Below are 20,830 nucleotides of genomic sequence, written 5' to 3' on the forward strand. Positions count from 1 at the left end.
TGTGGAGTGGATACTGACCTTGGAGGTTCCTTCCAGAAGATTCTGAGCATTAGAATGGGTCCCCGACCCTCTGGCGGGAGGGGGGGGGCTGGAAGGGTCCAAACTCCCACCGCGGAAGCCATCTGTGCCCGCGTGGTACTTTCTGTGCCCCAAGCAAAGGGCTTCTAGCCCACGGCACTTGTTTACGATACGGGCCTGGCACTTTCTGGGAGGCACCCCTCTCCCCCTGCCTGGCGCAACGGCCACACCCATCACTCTGTAACCCTGCAAAGAACAGCCTGGGCCGATCCGCACCCTCTCCATCCTCCTCTCTTGGTTCCAATCGTGTTTTGCTTCCCAAATGGTTCCATCCGTCGTGCAAGGAGAAAACTCATCCCACCCGAGACCCTGGGTCTGAAAGGCTGTTGGTGATCTCACTTTGAAGGCCCTTTCCGAATAAGGAGGAGGCTGACCCCCTTAGCTACCCCACGCTGCCCTGGGTGGATACTCGGCCAGAATCTAGCACACACACGTTACTGGGCAGAGGCAGCTGAGGGGCCCAGCCAGGCCCCTTTAAGGCAGTGACACCTGACGCTTTGCCTCCAAGCCCCCTTTCGGCACCTTGCCCTCTGTGGTCCTAGACCTAGCCAACCCCAGCCCCGTAGCCCCCACCAGCACCACTCTGCCTCTCCTGGTAGGGCCACCCTGAGCCACACTTATTCCCACGACTGTAAGATTCCAGCCTCCTCCAGGGAGCCCCTGGGTTTCCTTCAGCCCCACCTTAAAATTTCAAGGTAAATGAAGCTAAAAGCCCTCTAAGTTGTTTTTCTCGAGCTTTACCAGGGGAACGTTTCTGTAAGTCCGTATCTACTCGAGAATTTGTGGGCAAACAGAACACCCCATTTAGAGGGCTGCTCAGCGTTGGGGGGCCGCCTGTCTCCCCGCCAGGTTGCCAAGAGTCAAATGCATGTGCTGGCCTTACGCTCCCTCCAGGTAGAGTGGGCCAGCTGTGGGGACCGGGACCCTGTGCGGGAGCTGGCATCCCTGGGGCTGGGGGCGGAGAAAGCCAGCAGATGGGTTCCCTGCAGCCCGTTTGGGGGGATGGTTTGGAAACACTTTTGCCTTCTTTCCCACTGGGGCTCCTTGGTTGTGGTCGGAGCAAGGAGACGAGAGAGGGAAGGCAGGATGGGCAGCCCCTCCAAAGAGATTTTTGTCTCCCCTCCCCTCTCTGTCCTGAGGCTCCCCGCCCCCACCCCGCCCGCAAAGAAATTCTCACTGCAACTGAGACAAAAAAAAACCCTCGTCAACATGTATTGCAGCAACTGCCCTGCTTTGTAGCCCCCCCTGGCTTGTCCGCTGGCTTTTTAAAAGAAACTAATTAGGGTGACAATGCTGAGGACGGGTGGTTCTGAGTGTTTTCCCCCTTGGACGATGGCTTGGGGGGGCTGGATGGAAAATGCAGGCAACACATGTTTGTGGGTCTCCTACCCCACCTTTTGGCCTTGGTAACTTACGGGTCTTGAAAGCAGGGGTTTTCAAAGCCCCATTGATTTTTTGTCTCAGCTGAATCAGCTGCCTGGCTCTGAATTTTGGACAAAGCCTGGTTGCTGTTCAGTGATTCTGGTCATTTCCTGGGTGCAGAAACACGGCCTCCCTCCCAGAATGCGCTCAGACTCCCTGGAGCTCAATGCAGATACTGGCCGCCCGTGGAGGGGCCGGGGGAGGAGAACCCAAGGCCTGGGGCCCCAGACTTGCCTGTTCTTCACCCCCCTCCCCCCCCCCCCCCCCCCCGCCATGCTCTCCTATCCAAAGGTTATTGGGGACAGAAGCTCAGTGAAGTGACTTCTCCCCCAAAACCTGGGAAGGAAATTCATCTTTGCCGGGAAAACCAGGAGCCGGTTTTGTGTGGGGCTTAATGGAAACGAAGGGCCACGAGTGGGGTTGCCCTGGCCCTCTCTTGAACCAGGACGGCAGTCGTGAGAATGTAGTTCGGGGTGGGGGTTCCAATTCATTATTCTTAAAGATGAAACGTGTTCCATATTCAGGATCAAGGAGACGAAGGGCTGGGGGGGGGGGGGCGGGGGAGGCCCTGTCAACCCGGTTCTCTTAATAGCTCTGCTATTTGACAATTTGTTTGGCAACATATGGGCTTCCTCTCGTAAACTCCCCTCTTAATAATAAAACAACAGATGGCCCAGGAGATCTTTCCTCCAAGCCCTCCAGGTCTTAATGGGATGCTGGCGGCAGGGGCAGGGCCGCGTCCCCGCCGGGTCCCCTACCACGCGGCACCTTGGCTGCGGTGAGGGCTCACAGCCAGCCCTGGTGACTGCTATTTAAAACCTGAGCAATTTTCTGGCGTGTGCAACGAGTCGCTTTCTCCCTCCCCCGCCCCTCCAGTCTGATTGATTGAGGCTGTTTGTCAAGAGCTGCCATTGAGTCGCTAAAAAGAAAGGTGCCCTGGGGAGCGGCTAAGGATCTTGATGCAAAACTTCTAATATGTTTTATTGCAACTTGTACTTCAAAAGGGCTGGCTCGACACAAGCCTTTGTCTGCCACTGCCCCTCAGCGTGCCTACCTGTTCCCTGCAAAGCGCCGGGGACCATTAGCAGCCAGGTAACGGAGGGCCAAAGAACACCTCACTCACACCTCCCACGGAGGGGGAGGCACGGGGTGCCTGTCACCCTCTGACCTGGCGGACTGGAGACTTTCCGTGGAGATGCCCAGCCCAGGTAGTGACCACAGCGCCCGCCGTGGGGCCGGCCCAGGGGACAGGTGCCACAGGGCGGGGGGAGGCAGCTGGGACAGAGATTCGGTACCCCCCCCCCCCCCAGGATAATGATCAGCCTTAGCCTTGTATTGCTGGTCCAGCCCCTTGGAAGGGATATGCCCGGAGGGCCAGGGCTGGGGTGATGGGGCAGGGGGGACTCAGCCATACCTTCGCATACTCCATCAGGTCATTGCGGCCCTGGAACCGGTTGTAGAACTCAGGCATCCGCCAGGGAGCGATGACCTGGGCATGGGGACAAGGAGTCAGATGTGGGAGAGCCCAGATGCTGGCTTCTTCTGGCCCTGGGGCCACAGAGCTGGCCTCTCTGTTAAGGGGCCCAAGACTCCAACGGTCACCTGGGTGAGGAGTCCCCCACTGCATCCTCCCCAGAGAGAATACACTCCGTGTGGGGTGGCCAGTGGTACCCCATTAGGCACGGGGAGGACAGGACCTGCTATACTGGAGGGGGGGGCATGCTTTGTAGAGGCCCGAGCTCCACGGCAGGATGGCCCTGTGGCCCCCAGCTGGGTTCCCTGGCTTTCCGGGCATCCGTCTCTCTGAGACTTGAGGGTTTGAACCAGACAGGCCTCGGGTTTCCTACTAGGACCCCCGGTCAGAGGGCTAGCAACCCCCGACCCCTGCCTGGGGTGGGGATGGGGGGCGGTCCACACCACTGCAGAAGCCCTGCAGGGCTCAGAGACAAGGCATGGTGCTCTCAACCCATTTCTCTTGTTCTCCTGCCTTCTGCATGCCGGAGCTGCGCTGGGTGGGGAAGGGAGAGGAGTCACAGCCTGACTGAGGGGACTGAGCTCATTTCACGGGGGGCCCCATCAGCCTGGGGGTGTAAGGGTCAGGCCCCCAAGAAGAGCCCCCACCCAGCCCTGGAGCCAGCCAGGCCCCTGCCTCTGATGGCAAGCTGCCCCTGGCACAGGCTCGGCCATGGGGGACACCCTCTGGTCTCATCTCATCTCAGCTTTGGCCCCTGCCCTCAGCCCCATCCCAGCCCCTCGGCTCGGCCTCTGCAGACAGAGATCCAGAAACCAGACACCTTGCCCTCCTCCCCCAAACTGCTGTGGGAACCCAGGGAGGCGGGGGGGTCAAGAGAAAGCCCCCATGGCCACTGGCCTGCGACAAGCTAGCAAGCAGCCACTGCTGAGGGCTTCTTAGCTGCCCAGTGTTTGGGGACCATTAGAGCTTACCTCCAGGTCACTCCCACCCAGCAAGCAGCTGCTGGCTGGTTAAAGGGACAGAGAAAGATGTTCTACTTTAAAAAAGGGACACCTGGGTGGCTCAGTCGGTTACGTGTCCGACTTCGCCTCAGGTCATGATCTTGCGACTCGTGAATTCGAGCCTCACGACAGGTTCCGTGCTGGCAGCTCGGAGCCTGGAGCCTGCTTTGGATTCTGTGTGTGTCTCTCTCTCTGCCCCTCCCCCACTCATGTTCTTTCTATCAAAAATAAGCATTAAAAAAATTTTTTTTTAAATAAACAAATAAGGAAACCTCTTAGGGCTCCTTCAGTGCTCAGGAGGAGAGACATCTTCTGCAGCTTTAGCCTGAAGGGACCTCGAAAGAGCTCAGACCTAGGCCTGTCCTGCCCAGTCCGGCAGCCAGGAGCCACGTGTGGCCACCGAGACCCGAAACGTGGCCGGTCCTGACTGGGATGTGCTGCCACCGCAAAGCACAAGGAGCTTGAAGACTCAGAACGGAAAACATCTCATGAGTAATGTGTTCACATCGATGGCAGGTTAAATGACACCACTGGGGTACACAGGGTTCAGGACATACGTGCAGTACATATTATTACAATGAGGTCACCCGTCGCTTTTTATCTTGTGTTTTTTTATCGGTTTGTTTTGATGCGGCTGCTAGAAAAACGTAAATTACCCATAGGGCTCCCATTGGTGGCACATTACAGCTCTGTGGCCCAGCCTTGTCTACTCATTGTATGCCTGGAGCCTGGCCCAGGGTCTGATCTGAGTAAATACAGAAGGAAGGAAGGAAGGAAGGAAGGAAGGAAGGAAGGAAGGAAGGAAGGAAGGAAGGAAGGAGAGAGGGAGGGAGGGAAGGGAGGGAGGGAGGGAGGGAGGGAGGGAGGAAGGAAGGAAAGAAGGAAGGAAGGAAGGAAAGAAGGAGAGAGGGAGGGAGGGAAGGAAGGGAGGGAGGGAGGGAGGGAGGAAGGAAGGAAAGAAGGAGAGAGGGAGGGAGGGAGGGAAGGAAGGAAGGAAGGGAGGGAGGAAGGAACGGAGGGAGGAAGGAAGGAAGGGAAGGAGGAAAGAAGGAAGGAAGAGAAGGAGGAAAGAAGGAAGGAAGGAAGGGAGGGAGGAAGGAAGGAAGGAAGGGAAGGAGGAAAGGAGGAAGGAAGGAAGGAAGGAAGGAAGGAAGGAAGGAAGGAAGGAAGGAGAGAGAGGCAGGGAAGGAAGGGAGCAACGGAGGGAGGGAGGGAGGGAGGAAGGAAGGGAAGGAGGAAGAAAGGAAGGAAGGAAGGAAGGAAGGAAGGAAGGAAGGAAGGAAGGGAAGGAGGAAGGAAGGAAGGAAGGAAGGAAGGAAGGAAGGAAGGAAGGAAGGAAGGAAGGGAAGGAGGAAGGAAGGAAGGAAGGAAGGAAGGAAGGAAGGAAGGAAGGAAGGAAGAGAGGGAGGGAGGAAGGGAACAGATAAGATAGATGGACACAGGCCCAGGCCCCAGGCCAGCCTGGGGGGGGACAGAGGCAGCAGTGGCCGACACACAGCCCTGATGTGTGCTCTCATGCCTGGGTGACAGGCCACGGGCAGGGGCGGTTGATTCCCCAGATCCTGGTGATTTCCAACCAGGAAAGGATCCAGGATGCAGGGGGTCAGGGCTCAGGCAGCCGGAGCAGAGCCAGAGCCTTAGCTGGGTGGCCCCGACCCTGGGTGTGCTATGAGCTCCTAGAAACAGGTCAACATTGTCCCAGAACTGTTCCAGCCTGGAACAGAGAAGCCGGACCCGGGAGCACCAAGGACCCTGGCCAAAGGGCGGCTATGTCTTTCTGTCCAGTGCTCTGACCTACCCAGGCCCCTGGGCGGCGCCTTCCAGGAGGACTAATGGTCAGAGAGGGTGCTGTGGCCTCTCAGCTGGCGTGAGCACAGCGTCTCTCCCGAGCAAGAAGGGAACCACCCACCTGGAGACTCAGGGGCACTCTGTCCCTGTCCGTGGAACCTCCCAGAACTTCACACCCTGCCCTCCCCCGCCGGTGACATTAGCCCCCAGCACCCACCTTCGGGGGAGGAACAACATCTTACCTTAATCTGAGGGGCCAGTGAGTAGCAGGTGAGCTCAAACCGGACCTGGTCATTTCCCTGAAACACGGAACGGGGGGGATCACCGGGAGCCACAGGACAGGGGCTGGGGGCAGGGACGGCACCGTGTGACGGCCGACAACCTGCCTGAGGGCTGCTCAGGGCAGGCCCACCTCCAACCCCGAGATCTTCTGAGGTGGGGACTGTTACGAGCCTCCTTCCTGGAGAGGAAGCCCCTGCCCCTGCCCTTCAGGTGGAGTCAAGATTAGAATCCAGGACTCCGAGTACACAGCCAAGCGGTGTGGGTGTGGGGCGTGTGGCCCGACAGGGGTACACCTGTCTGGGAACACGGTAGGGCGAGCACACGTGTCATCATGTCTGTGCACACTTCAGGGGGTGCACACATGTGTGAGGCGGGGGGTCTAGCCCCGCCGAGATCCCCGTCCTCCTCTAGGGAGCCCCCAGCTGTCCACACCTCAGCCTTCTTCCCCCCACCTGGCCCCATCTAACCCCCACCCAGAGATCCAGCCCAGGGCTGGGGCTCCGTGGTCCTTTGACGACTCATATCCATCCAGTTGGGAATCCCGTCTCCTCTCTGAGCCTCAGTTTCCCCATCTATAAATTGCCGGGGGGGGGGGGCAGGGAATGGGTGCAACCAGGTGACCCGAGGGCTCTTTGCTCCTCGGTTCCTCTCTGAACAGACAGGGACCTGAGGTCCACAGAGAAGGAACTAGTTCAAGGGCACTGAGCCCACCTCCCTGGGAGGGTTGCCCTGCCTCTCCGCGCCTGCGTAAAATAAAGACTCCTCTGACACCCCAGGGCGCTGACGACGGGGAGGAGGAAGAGAAGGCTGCAGACACAATGGTTGCCAGCGTCCTGCCTGCTTCCCGTCAGCTCGGCGCCCAGAGGGGGACTTAAGCTGTGGAAATAACAGAGGGGCCTTTCGCCTACTGTGAAAACTGCACGGGCCCAGCCAGGCAGCGGCGGGAATAACATGTTATTTTCCAGAGAGTTGTCAGGCGGCGTGGAAATACAGGCTGCAGCCCCTCTCTGCGGAGCCAGGAGCCGAGGGGCCGAGGCCGTCCCTCTCTGGTGCCTCCCAGGCCCATCCGGCTCCCCGCCCGCCAGCCAAGCCCCGTAGCGAGCACCTACTATGTGCTCGCGGCCACAGGGGAAAGCTGCCTGGGGCCAGGGGGATAGTTAACCCAGCTTTGCTGACAAGGCTCAGAGAAGTGATGCCACTTGCCCAGGGCCGCGCAGCCGACAGACAACGTTTCTGTCCCAACAGCTCACAGGCCAGCGACCGGTCCGAGCTCCGGACTTAAACCCGTTGAATCCTTACAGCCGAGATAGGTTCCGGGATCGTCCCTGCCTGACAGATGGGGAAACCGAGGCACAGGTGGCACGCCTGCCCAAGGACCCGTGGCGGGCACAGCTCCCGGGGCAAAGGCAGCCGATGAAGAAGCAGGCTCGGTTCAGATCTGCGAAGCCCACGAAGCCCACGGTATGGCGTCTCCTGGTGATTTCCCCACCCCCCCACCGCGGCTTCACGTTTCCCCAGTACAATGGCCACTTGTGCCTCCTCGGACAGGCACATCCGGGCTGGTGTCTGCCTGTCCAGACCCACGTGGGGACACCCATCTGTTCCACAGTCGGAGACCCTCTCAGAAGCCAGACGGGCCCCCTTGCTTCAAACTCTGTCCCAGGTTAAGACTACAGTTGGTCTAAGTCCTTCCTCCCCCTGGAACCCCAGGACCCTCGGCACCAGGGCGGCCCTGAGGGCAGGAGGGGGGGGGTGTAGCCATGTGTGTCCACGCGCTGATACACGTGCAGGTGTGCGTAAGTGTGGGTGCAGCGCCCACGGGGCCCGGAGGGGCTGGGGGAGGGGGGTCCGCCCATCTGTTCCTCGGCTAACCATACAGATGGCGCCATTTACAGACCTGCTCCCCGTACCCCTGCCTGGGTCTGGCTCATATTTCCAGGCCCTTCTTCCAAAACTGGAGGGGTGAGGGGGGTGCCGGAAGGGCCACCCCGGCTTCTGTGCAGCTCTCTGCTAGAGAGGGATCAGGGCAGGGCGTGGAGGGGGGACCCCAGGTCCAGCTCAGTACCAGGTGCCGCCCAGCTGCCTCCCTCCCGCCTCCAGGCCTTCGCAAGGGCTGTTCCAGCCTGGGATGCCCTTCCCCGCGGCATCCCTGGCTAACTCTTGCTCCCGCCCTGTTCCAGCCCCTGCTGGGTTAGGGCTCCTAAGTCCCGAGCGCCTCCTGTACCAGCGTCCTCGTGCGTGGAGGAGGGCCCGTGCTGGATCAGTATTCAGGGAGTGAATGGACACACGCGGGAAGGTGACATCTATCCGGGAGGCTGGAACGAGTTTCCTCCATCCGCAACTCAGGAGCCAACAGCTGGGAGAGGCCAGCAGCTGGGTGTTCCAAATGGCCACAGCCTCAGGACTGGCCACGCTGGGATCTCCCCTACATCTGCAGGGGGGGCGGGGCTGCAGCTTATACCCCAGCTCTCTGTTTACCGTGAACCCCTGCAGAAAACTCCACCGAGCGTCCTTCTGGCACCTGTCTTTGGGTGGCCGGCCACACCCCACGGGGCCCAGGTGCCTCCATCTGGGGCCACAAGCCTCCCTCGCTTGCCCGCAAAGTCCACCTCCTGATCGCTGGTGCCCACCGCAGGTCGCCGGCCCCTGTCCCCGCTCCTTCCTGCCTCAAAAACTTGGCATTTCTCTGGACCCAGCCCCAAGCCTTCCTGGCTCTCTCTACTCACACCTCTCGGGGCTAGGAAATTGTCTTCAGAGACTTTGGGGGGCTTCCTCAGGTTCTGCAGATAAGGGGAAACTAAGGCACAGGAGTATGCCTCGCCCATCAACCCCCAGAAGGGACAGCAGACCCGGGGTAGCACTGCACACACCTTCTCACCCGAAGGCCTCAAATCCAAGCCTCTGGTGTCCTCTTGTGGCCAAACAGAGGGTGCACACGGCTGCAGGTGGCTGCTCGCCGCCTTGTGGGGTTAGTTGCCCCGGGGCGGGGGGGGGGGGGTGTCAGGGAGGGTCTCCCTGGACCCTCGAGTCTCCCACACCAGGGCCAGACCCACCATTCACTCCGCCAGCCCTGAACGCCACCCATCCTCAGTCCTGGGGGGATCTTCTCCAGGGAGGAGCCCTTCCAGAATCCTGATCTGGTCTCAGCTTAAATGCCTCGTAGAACGGGGAGCTCACTGCTCAGCTCAGCTCATCCGGGACGGATGATACGGCTCCGAAACTTCTTTATTCCGCATGGACATGTGTTCTCACTGACCTTCCTCTGCCTGCAGGAGCCCCCAGTACAGCTCTGAGAGCCGTACGACCCGAACCTCCGGGTTCTCGTGCACTCTGTCCTACCTCCCTCAAGGCGGAAGGGGACGCGCACATCCCCGTGCAAACAGCCCAGCTCTGTCACCCTGCTCACCATGTGCTCACGACTAGGCTCTAGGGTCACAGGTCTGCGTGAGAGACACCAGTCCCCTTCCTCCGTAGAAGGAACTCCCACCATCTCAGTCCAGAACCATCCCCAACACACCAGTGGGGGACTCGCTGGCCACCCCCAGCCCAGCCTGGGGCCCTCTCGTGCCTCTTGATGAAGTGCTCTCAGAAGTCAACCCCTCAGCATGGCCGCGGCCCGGCCCCGAGCCTGCTGCCTCCCACAGCGACAGTTCTGGCTAGATGCTCCCAGACGGGCTGTTCAGGGCTCCGTGCCCCCAAGCCTTGGCACAGGCGGATCGCTCTGCCGGGCACACTCTTCCCATACCCCATTACTCACTCACCCACACTCCTCCTGCAGGGCCATGCTCTGGAGATCAGCCTCCCTCCCCTGCCTGTTGCCCCCACGGCCGAGAGGCCCCACCCCTACAGCCACCTTATCGTGTCTGTCTGTCTGTCTGTCCACTCTCCTCTCCCTTGCTAGGACACACAGGCTCCCTGAGGGCGGGAGGAGCCCCAGAAGTTCAATACTGTTGCCAGACCCGGCTTGTGTCCAACCCTTTCCACAGGCCCCCGTATAAGCTTGCTGACCTCGTGCCCAAGCGCCTGAACGAACGCATCAGCTCTCGAAGACCAGAACCAGGGCCACCCTGGCTTGCAAGGCCACCCTCAAGTCACGTCTGCTCTGTCATAATCTAGGCTACAAGTGTCCCTGTGTCACAGCGAGCCAGAGTCTGCTTCCCCTCCCACTGCCCCGACCAGCCTGGGCAGGGGCGGGGCCTGGGTCAGGTTAGCACGAGCTCACTCGGGGAAGGTAGTGAGCTCCCTGTCGTGGGGAGGGGCAGGGTCTGCTGACTGTGGGGTTGTCAGGGAGCCAAGCCCTGTACCGGGGGGGCTACTGGCTTGGCGTCCAGTGACGTTGAGAGCCCGTGACCACACAGCCTTGCTGACACCATCGCCCAAGACTTGTCTGCCTTGCAATCTTGTGTCTTGAGCACAGCCACCTGTGGGACAGCGTGCAGAGGGCTCTCCTGCCTTGTCCCCCACCGGGCCCCCTCCCTCTGTCTGCACTGGCCACGCAGGGGCCGGAAGGCGGGGGTGTGTCACGGGTTGACTGGTGTCCCCCACAAGAGCCAGGTTGAAGCCCCAGCTCTCAGTACCCGAGAACGTGACCTTATTTGGAAACAGGTCTTTGTAGAAGTGATGGGGTTAGGATGGGATCAGAAGGGTGGGCCCTAATCTGATAGGACTGGTGTGGTATAAAAGGGAGGAATTTGGACACAGAGCGAGCCATGCCCGAGGGCAGATGAGGGCCCCATAGAAACCTGGAGAGGCCTGGATGGACGCCTTCCTCGCCGCCCCCCCACCGGGGGAGCCCGGCCCCGCCTGCACCCCGGCCCTGGAATCGTGATACGACACACTTCTATGGCTGGAGCCACCAGGCCTGTGGCGCTGTGGGGCGGCGGTCCTGGCCAACGAAGACCCACAGGGGCCACCCAGGTGGGATCCACCCCGCTTTGCTAATGCGGGCTTTCCAGCCCTTTCCACCACATTGCATGGTGACCTGTGCTCTGTGACCCGGGCCAGGGGTGATTGCCCTGAGCCTCAGGGTCAAGTCCGCCAAACTGCTCCCCCTGTAGACAGAAGACACACACAGACCCAAAGCACCCAGCTGCCTACGCCCTGGTACCCGCTCCTGTGAATACCATTCGTCCTACTCAGACTGGACAGGCAGTGTGGACAGTGAGTGTGTCCGCTGCTCGCCTGCCTCTCCTGGAGGCGAAGCCTGCAACCACCCTGGTTTCCCAAGTCCCCTTTGCAGGTTTCCCCCGCCTCTGCCCAGCCCTCCCCAGCACCGTCCACCCATTGGCTCACCTTTCCTGTGGCGCCGTGAGACACATACTTGGCTCCCTCCCGCTGGGCGATCTCCACTTGTTTCCGGGCAATGCAGGGCCTGGCGAGAGAGGTGCCCAGGAGGTAGCGGTCCTCGTACAGCGCGCTCGACTGGATGGCGGGCCAGATGAACTCCTCCACAAACTCCTTGCTGACGTCCTCGATGAACACCTACGGGGAGAGGAGCCCATGGAGTGAGGCTCGGCAAGGAGAGGGCCCAGCCAGACGACAGAGAGCCCTGTGTCTACGGCAGACTCTACTAATGGATCCTGGCCAGAGGCACCTCCACTTTACCTTCTGTTTATCTGTAGCAGACATCATTAATCAACCCTAGCACACAGTATTCTTACTCCCTTCCTGCTCTCATGGCAGACATTGCCAATCAATCCGGATAGGCCATCTAGCTGAAACCTATGCGGACTTTACGTCCCTCCCAGCCCAACCTTCTGGGCCTGAGATGAAACTTGTTGTCACCTAAGATCTAAAGCAGTAGATAGGAGATAGTAATCCACAAAAGCTCTCAACTAGGGATGACTTTGCCCGCCAGAAGCAGTGACAATAGCTGGAGATATTTTTGGTTCTCACACCGGTGGGTTGGGGGAGAGGGTTTCTGATATCTCATGGGCAAGGGCCAGGGATGCTGCTAGACATCCCAGAAACCTCAGGGCAGCCAGCTCCGTCCCAAGAGTGCCAAGGTTGAGAGGCCCCGATCTAAAGGAATGGTTCTCAGAGCATAGACCTCTGGACACCCTCAGGACCCTTTCAAGGAGACTGAGTGAGTGAAAAGATTTTTTTTTTTATTTGAGAGAGAGAGAGAGAGAGCGAGCGAGCATGAGTTGGGGTGAGGGGGCAGAAGGAGAAAGAGAGAGAATCCTTAACAGGTGTTCTCCCAACTTGGGGCTTGATGCCACGACCCTGGATCATGACTGGAGCTGAAATCAAGAGTCAGATGTTCAACTGACTAGGCCACCCAGCGCCCTGGAAAGATTTTTTATGATGATGCTAAGCTGTCATTTGCCTTTTTCACTAGGGTTGGCGTTCACACTGGCACCTCAGCCCAAATCAAGGCAGAGACACTGCCACTGTGTTCCTAACGTCTTGTTTCCACCGCGATGATTTCACTTAAGAACGGTCTCGAAGCTGCAGCAAGGATTACTTCCGTTGAATCTCAAGCACAAAAGGTGAAATGCACATGAAGTCCTTCTGGTGCCTTCCAAAGCGAGTTGCAAGCTGAAGTAGCCATTTTTTTTTTTTTTTTTCATGAAACATCGTTTTTACTTGAAAGCATGACAGACAAAACATGGTCTTTCAGACTGGAGTGTTTGACATTTTCACAAAAATGAAGTGACCTTGTTGTCACTTCAGGGAACACTGGAGTATTTGTTACCAATGAGAAAACTCAGGTTTTCTGGTAAAAGTTAGAATTATGGACAACGTCCAACTGACAGCTTCCTAATATTTCCGTGGGTAGTGGCGAGATTGACAAATGCGATGTTTTGATATCTTATGATGAAATGTACCAACATTTGGAAGATCTGCATAACTCAATGAAATAATGGTTTTCACATGATCAGTGGATGCATGATGTGACACAATCTTGCACAGACAAAAAAAAAAATCCATCCAAAGTGCAAGATGGACAGGGTTTTTAAAAATGTATTTGTATTTTATTTATTTGAGAGAGAGGGAGAGAGCAAGTGAGAGAGCACGCAAGCCAGAGTGAGGGGAAGAGGGAGAAGAAGAGAGAGAATCTTAAGCAGACTCCAGGCACAGTGAGAAGACCCATGTGGGGCTCGATCCCATGACCCTGGGATCAGATGCTCAACTGACTGGACCACCAAGGCGCTCCTGCACCAGTGGATTCTGATGCATGAAAAACTCATTGCTACAGGGTCAAGTTCCCCATCACACTAATCTTTAAGAAACCACCCCTTGCTGAGTTTAGGTGCAGTATCAGAAAATATCCCCAACTCTCTGAAAAGGCTATTAAAATATTCCTCTCTCCAACACCCAAAAAACAAATAATCCAGTGAAGAAATGGGCAAAAGACATGAACAGACACTTCTCCAAAGAAGACATCCAGGTGACCGACCGACACATGAAAAAATACTCAACATCACTCATCCTCAGGGAAATACAAATCAAAACCACACTGAGATACCCCCTCACACCTGTCAGAATGGCCAACATGAATAACTCAGGCAACAACAGATGTTGGCGAGGATGCGGAGAAAGAGGGTCTCTTTCGCATTGTTGGTGGCAATGCAAGCTGGGGCAGCCACTCTGGAAAACAGTATGGAGGTTGCTCAAAAAACTAAAAATAGAACTGCCCTATGACCCAGCAATTATACTACTAGGCATTTCTCCACGGGGATACAGGTGTGCTGTTTCGAAGGGACGCATGCACCCCCATGTTTATAGCAGCACTATCGACAATAGCCAAAGTACGGAAAGAGTTCAAATGTCCATCCGTGGATGAATGGATAAAGAAGATGTGGTATATATAGACAATGGAGTATTACTCGGCAATCAAAAAGAATGAAGTCTTGCCATGTACAACTACGTGGATGGAACTGGAGGGTATTAGGCTAAGCGAAATTAGTCAGCGAAAGACAAATATCCTTTGACTTCACTCATATGAGGCCTTTAAGAGACAAAACAGTTGAACATAAGGGAAGGGAAGCAAAAATAATATAAAAACAGGGAGGGGGACAAAACAGAAGAGACTCATAAATGCAGAGAACAAACTGAGGGTTACTGGAAGGGGTGCGGGAGGGGGGATGGGTGAAATGGGGAAGGGGCACTAAGGAATCTACTCCTGAAATCATTGTTGCACTATATGCTAACTAATTTGGACGTAAATTTTAAAAAATAAAAAATAAAATAAAATAAAATATTCCTCTCTCTTCCAGGGCTACATTCATGAGGCCGTATTTTCTTCACAATGTCAACCAAAACAACACATCGCAAAATGAATGGAGACACAGCTGCAAGAATCCACCTGTCTTCTGCTAAACCAGACATGAAAGAGATTTATAAAAATGCAACATCCACAATGCTGCTTTCACCAAACGTTTTTGTTTTGGAAACAGTTATTTTTCTGAGGTAAAAATGTCACTGAGGTTAGCATAGGATGTGTTTAATATTGGTCTTTTAAAGTGGGTTACTGTGTTTAATTTCAGCTTTCATTTATAATGTCGTATCAGGAGATGTAATCCACAAAACTATGGGGCACTCAAGTATTTTCAAGAGTGGAAAATGGTCATGGGGTTCTTTATATTACATTTGCAACTTCCTGTGAGCCTATATTTAGCTTAAAATGAAACCATTTTGTGAGGGGAAGCGCCTGGGTGGCTCGGTCAGGTAAGCACCGACTTTGGCTCAGGTCATGATCTCACAATTCACGAGTTTGAGCCCCGCGTCGGGCCCTGTGTTGACAGCTCAGAGCCTGGAGCCTGCTTCCGAGTCTGTGTCTCCCTCTCTCTCTGCCCCTCCCCTGCTCGTGCTCTGTCTGTCTCTCTCTCAAAAATAAATAAGCATTAAAAAATAATTAAAAAAAAAGAAACTATTTTTTTTTTTTAATGACTCAAAGAATGAAGGAAAATGAAAATTAAAAGAAAAGCAATGAGACTATACCCTGATGGTATGGGCAAGAAATTCCCACTCCAATTCCAAGTACATAAAAATAGTTGGGATCCTCAGAGCACAAGGTTAAGAATGATCTAGAGTAATGAATTAAGGGCAGATCTTTACACAAAAGCCCAACTCATGTGAAGGCCCCGCTCATCTTCAACACTCAAGTGTTCTTATCCCACCTTCTGGGTTCCTGCTCAGACAACCCCTCTCCTCTCTGAGACATGAGGGAGATCCAGTTCTAGGCCTGTGGCCAGTGATGGGATATGGGACTCCTGCATTATTTTAATGTGCAAATTGAGCTCTTTGTACGTGCCAGGCTCCTTTTTAGGTTCTGAGAACCCCAAGGAAGTGTCCTGCAGAGGGGACCAGTTCCGACCAAGCAGGTGAGCTGATGGCTTTTCACACCACCCCTGCTGTGTCCCCTGCCCACTTGCCCAAGTGAAGGGGTGAGGGTACCAGGGACGGCCCCGGGGAGCAGCTCAGACTTTACACTGTGAGCCTGTGTGAGCAGGGACCATGTTGGCCCTGTTTACTACACGGGCTCCACACCCAACAGAGGGCCTGCCTGCCACGTGATTAGATGCTCAGTCAGGGCACCGAAGTCAACTGGAATTTTCTGATTCTGTTGAATGGATGGAATGATGGACAGAGATAGAAGAGGAATGGACAGGTAGATGGACGAAGGATGGATGAGAGAATGGGTAGATAGATGGACAGATGAATGGATGGATTGTTGATGGGTGGATGGATGAATGGATGGATGGAAGAAGGTTGGCTGGATGGGGCGATACATGAGTGAATGGATGGCTGGATGGCTGGATGATGGTTGGCTGGATGGATAGATGAGTGAATCATGGGTGGAGGGACAGAGGCATAAAGGAGGGATGGGCAGGCAGACCGACGGATGGAGAAGAGGAAGACAGGAGGGCAGGGGGGATGAGGACGTGGTGGGAAAGTGGGTAGGGGAGGCAGGGAGATGATGGCATCCACACACCTGAAAACAGAAGGAATCGAGCCCATACTCTTGGAAGCGAGAGGACCCAACTGAAAAGGATGCAGGGGACAAGGAACCCTGAGGCAGCCATGCCCACTGCTGCCTCCACCAGGTCAAAACCCCACTTCCAACCCCAAATCCTGCCGCCACTTGGTACCTTTTTGGCCCCGAGCTTCAGCGCCTTCTTCCTGGCTTCTTCAAAGTCTTCCTTCTGGCCGATGTTGGCCTGAGAAACAGCAGCAGAGAGGCCTAATCAGCCCGGGGGCACGAAGGGGAGCTGGAGAAGAATTTCAGCCCCTTCTCCCCCTGCCAAAGCTGTCTACAACACCCCTCAAATGGAGGTGGCTCTCACTTACCAGGTGACTGTGAGCGAGACGCTTCTCTCCCTGGGCCTCACCCTCCCCTACCTGAATGACAAGGGGACCGGGCGCTCTTAGGTATCTTGACTTCAACTGCAAACCAATCACTCCTGGCAACGGCTGAACTTTTGTCTATGTGGAGCACTGTCCTCGCTTCCTCTGGGACGAGAAACTTCTTTTCGGGGGCCTCTTTCCATAGGAATGGAGGGGAGCAAATCACGTCCCCTGCTCAAGGTAGGGATACGCCCATGATCCAAGCCTAGTCAGTCAGAACCCTTCAGCCACTGCAGGAGTCTATGATCTTTGCAGACTTCCTGGGTGCTGACAAGGGGCTTCCGGAAACAGGAAGACGGTGTGCCTTCCATGGTCCCCGCTGCAGGCCAGAGCCCACGGCCCCTTGCAGGCAGGCTGGCTGGGTCACACCGCCAAGCTCATTTCTGGCATCCCCTGCTCCGGTCAGCCGCATACAGCTGGCCTCCTCGGTGCCCTGTGGGGCACCCCAGACCTGGGGACACCATGGATGTTCATTTTACCGGGGAAGAAAGGGAGGCAGAACAGCCAAGAAGTATTTGCCTACAGTTGACAGGCTTAGGGAGGGGAAGCTGGGCTCGGGGGCAGTGAGAGCGAGCTCACAGACAGCAGGACAAACGGGTAGAAAGACGGACACACTGCGAGCCTCCTTACCAGGTAGGCGATGACGTCATAGCCTTGTTCCTTCAGCCACACGAGAATGCAGGAGGTGTCCAGGCCGCCACTGTAGGCCAGAACCACGGAGCCTTTGCTGGACATCTCGTCTGGGGGAGGGGGAGGTTGTCATGGAGGAAGGAGAGTGACTCAGAACCAGCCCATCCCAACCGGCCAGCAGCCCCCACTTTGGCCTTGGGCAGCCTCAGCCCTCGGAAGAGCTGCCACGGGGGGAGGAGAGGGTTGGGAACAAGGTGTCCACCTGTTCTCAAGGCCAGCTGAGAAGCTGTTCCTTCCTGCGACCTCATCCCTTCCCCCACCCCTACCCCCGGGGACCCGACCCCACACACTGCACGCACACACCTACATACACGCAGGGAAGGCCCTGGGAATACTGATAGCAGCTTGGGGGTGATAGGGGTTTGGGGGAGGAAGGAAGCATGCCTTGGAGCCGATCCCTCACCAGGTAGACGAGGTGCCTGAGGCTGAGCTGTCGGGACAGGGCCAGGATGCTCTGGAGACTTGGGCAGGGCTTTGGCCCCAAGCCTTGGGCAGCTCAGAGACTGCCAGGCATGGCCCTGGGGGGCCTCACGTGGCTCACCCCCCACCCCTACCGTGACCCGCTGTTGTGTCCGTTGGGGCGGCAGACCCTGGGGCTCAGACAGGTGAGCAGCTGGCTCAAGGTCACAGAGCTCGTCCCAGCATGCAATGCTGCCTCCCAGCAGAACAGGATGCTAGGGTGCAGAGTCCCTGCCTCCACGTACCCCGTCCCTTCCCGACCTGGTGCCCCAGTGAGCCCTCGCACATTGGGAGTTTAGACTCTTTTCAAACGCGCCTCAGTGATCAGCTGCTCCAGGATACAGACGGAGACACTGAGGTCCAGAGAAGGAAGGGGACGGGCGGAGGGAGTTCCTTCCTGGAGGTAAAAAAGATAGATCTGTCCCTCTGCAGCAGGGACAGATGCGTCCCGCCTTATCTGTCTCCTCAGCTACACTGAGGCACCAGAGACCCCTGTGTCCTTGTGTTTGCAGCCACTGTTTCTTCCATCCGGGAGGCTCTCCCTAAGCCTTTGGGCTGTTAGGACCTGCCCTGTGTCCCCCGGCACTCTCCACGAGGTCCCGAGAGTAAATGCTGTTATCATGCCCGCTTTGCTAATGAGGAAGCTGAGGGTCGCAGAGGTGGGGTCATTTGCTGGAGGTCATACGGTCAGCAGGCAGCAGGCCCAGATTTGGACCCAAACCATCTGGTCCCAGCCTCCCTGGACGCGGCCCCGGCATCCTGCATTTGAAGGGGCGATTCTTGTGTCTGGTGAGAGGCGTTCCCACTGGAGTCTGACCAAAGTCAGGGCCTTTATTAGGCACTGTTGGGAAAAGCCGTGGACGCCCCTCCGCAGGAGGGAGCCCACAAGGGGCACCCCATCATCACGACCACGAAGATGCAGGCGCCCGTGTACTGAAAACTTCCCCTGTGCCTGGGCCTAGAAGTCCAGGGAGGAGATGTGCTGGCCCAGTCACCCAGCCCTGCGCAGCAGAGCCTGGACAGGGCCCGACTGTGACACTAGAACACGCATCCTGTGTGCAGACCCCTGGCCAGTCCCAGGGCTCGCACACCCTGCGGCCCTTGGCACGCAGAAGGGAGAACACCTCATGGACAAGTGCGGTTGGGGGGGGGGGGTTTCTGACGGATGCAGACGACTTCTGCCTCCACTGGGCATTCGACCGCCTGCCAGGCCCTGTCCCCAGCCTGGCTTGCCGGTGACTCAGCAGACCCTGACCCTGGGGCCCAGGGACGGTGCTCATGGCAAGAGCAGACCATCAAAACTGGAGGGAAGGAGGGGCGCCTGGGTGGCTCAGTCGGTTGAGCATCTGACTTCGGCTCAGGTCATGATCTCAAGGTTCGTGGGTTCGAGCCCCACGTCGGGCTCTGTGCTGCCGGCTCGGAGCCTGGAGCCCACTTTGGATTCTGGGTCTCCCTCTCTCTCTGCCCCTCCCCTGCTCGCACTCTGTCTCTCTCAAAAAATAAACCTGAAAAAAAAATATTTCTTTTTTAATGGAGGGAAGGAGGCAGGAAGGACTCAGAAAGTACCTTGGATGGGACGTGCGGCTTCCCGGCTTCTGGAACCCGACTTCACGGCTCGGCGAACCACTCTGCAAAAGCGAAAGCTATTTCAGCCGTCTGGAACGGCCGTCCAGGTGAAGCCAGAGACCCTGAACCTGGCCTCTCCGGCTGGTCCCCACAATCCATATAAGTGAACATGCCCGTCATGTGCGGAGCCCTTCCCTTTGTGTTGTCTCCATTTTCGAGACGGGGAAACTGAGGCTCAGGTTAAGGAGCTTGCTCAAGGCCTTGCTTGGCTGGTTAAGTGGCAGAGCCGGGACTCAACCCCAGAGCAGCTGGGCCCCAGAAGCCCCCTGCTGGAAGGCACAAGGCCCGGGGAAGGGAACCACTGGGGCCAGGTGTGGTCTGGGAAGCCACAGGTGGCTCAGACACCCTGGCGTGGCTGGGGTGGGCTCAAGACAGGGACAGGTGATGCAAGGCCAAGATGGTGAGCGCCGGAATAAGGGAGAGGGAGCCCCATGGAGACAGACAGACTGTGCCCGCCCCCCTCTGCCCCGTGGTCCCATCACGGCACAGGCACGCTGCATTCTAATTGTACCTCCACTGCCATAACTGTGAGCTCTACGAGGACAGGGACCATCTCACGGACAGTGCCTGGCACCTGGCAGGCACTCAGAACGACGCTTCTGTTCTACTGTCCAGAGGCCAGTTCCTTGCTCGTAAGAGGAGGGTTAAGTCCCCCCAAAAGCCTAGAATTCTACGCACGCGCTCATCCAGAAACTGGCGCGCCCCTCCTGCCTGCCAGGCTGTGTGCCTGCATGCCCACCGAGGACCTGGGCCCCGAGGTCTGAGCTGTGTGAAAGAATGCACGTATCTAGGACTGCGTGCCCAGGAGCATGAACGCGTGTGTGCACGCCCGCGCGCGTGGGGGATGTTTGGGCCTGTGTGTGCAGAGATTAGCGGGGCAGGTGGGCTGGGAAATGACGCAATCTGACACTGGCGTCTTCCCAGCGCCCCCCCACCCCCCATCCCCAGACCAGTGAAGCTTCTCCTCCCCCAGCCAGCCCGGTCCCTGGGCTGTGCGATGACACTGATGTCTGTTTCCACGAGTGGAAACTGACAAGAGCTGAGGCCTCGAGTTGGGGGCGGGAGATGGGCAGAGGAGCAGGAAGGGGGGGTACAGTGAGTACCCACTATGGGTAAAGCACAGGGGCTGGGTCCTCCAGACCTGGGCTCAGGCTGCTTCAGCTGCTCGTCTGCTAAATGGGGGTGAGAAGAGCCCACCAGTCCACAGGGCGACAGTGAGGATTCAGTGAGATGCTGGGGCGGGGGGGGGGGGGGTAGGTGGGGAGGAGCCAGAGTTGGGCACCAAGCTAGACTCCCCTTACCACGGCCACGGCTAACCTCAGGCCAGTCCCTCACTCTCCAGGGCTCAGTCTAGCCATCGGCACTACCTGGAAGCCGTTCTGGTTCTGACACCCGAGGACCCTGGGATGCCTGCCTGGGGGGGTTGTCTAGCAAACCCTCGTCCCCACCCCACCCTCCATGAAGGGCCCAGGGCAGTCTCCTGCCCCCCTCCCCAGCTCCCAGGCACGTGCCCATTGCCAAGAAGTTCCGTGTTTCCCCACTCCCACGCCAGACCTGACACCCTTCCCCGGAAGACAGACACCTTGGGAGGAGGGAAGAAGGTGGCCTCATGCCAAGATGCCTACCAGCCTGGTCTGAGTTGCCCAGGCAGGTGGCA

General features: G+C 57.3%; 1 protein-coding gene and 1 non-coding gene across 2 annotated transcripts in view; one reads left to right on the top strand and one right to left on the bottom strand.

The window, feature by feature from the left end:
* The window catches only part of ASS1 (argininosuccinate synthase 1), a 53,077-nt gene that overhangs the window by 29,051 nt on the left and 3,196 nt on the right, over positions 1-20,830 (bottom strand). Inside the window, exons 2-7 of the mRNA XM_027035398.2 lie at positions 19,114-19,175; positions 17,029-17,138; positions 16,143-16,211; positions 11,338-11,526; positions 6,006-6,062; positions 2,915-2,989 (exon numbers count right to left, since the gene is read on the bottom strand). Coding sequence (XP_026891199.1) covers positions 2,915-2,989; positions 6,006-6,062; positions 11,338-11,526; positions 16,143-16,211; positions 17,029-17,133 — 495 coding nt within the window. The 5' untranslated portion in view covers positions 17,134-17,138; positions 19,114-19,175. The remainder of the gene's footprint in view (positions 1-2,914; positions 2,990-6,005; positions 6,063-11,337; positions 11,527-16,142; positions 16,212-17,028; positions 17,139-19,113; positions 19,176-20,830) is intronic.
* Positions 18,867-18,951, top strand: TRNAR-UCG (transfer RNA arginine (anticodon UCG)). Its single transcript has one exon. It is a non-coding gene; the product is annotated as a tRNA-Arg (tRNA).

The sequence above is a fragment of the Acinonyx jubatus genome, chromosome D4 (genome assembly GCF_027475565.1).
Source record: "Acinonyx jubatus isolate Ajub_Pintada_27869175 chromosome D4, VMU_Ajub_asm_v1.0, whole genome shotgun sequence".
NCBI classification, from domain to species: Eukaryota; Metazoa; Chordata; class Mammalia; order Carnivora; family Felidae; genus Acinonyx; species Acinonyx jubatus.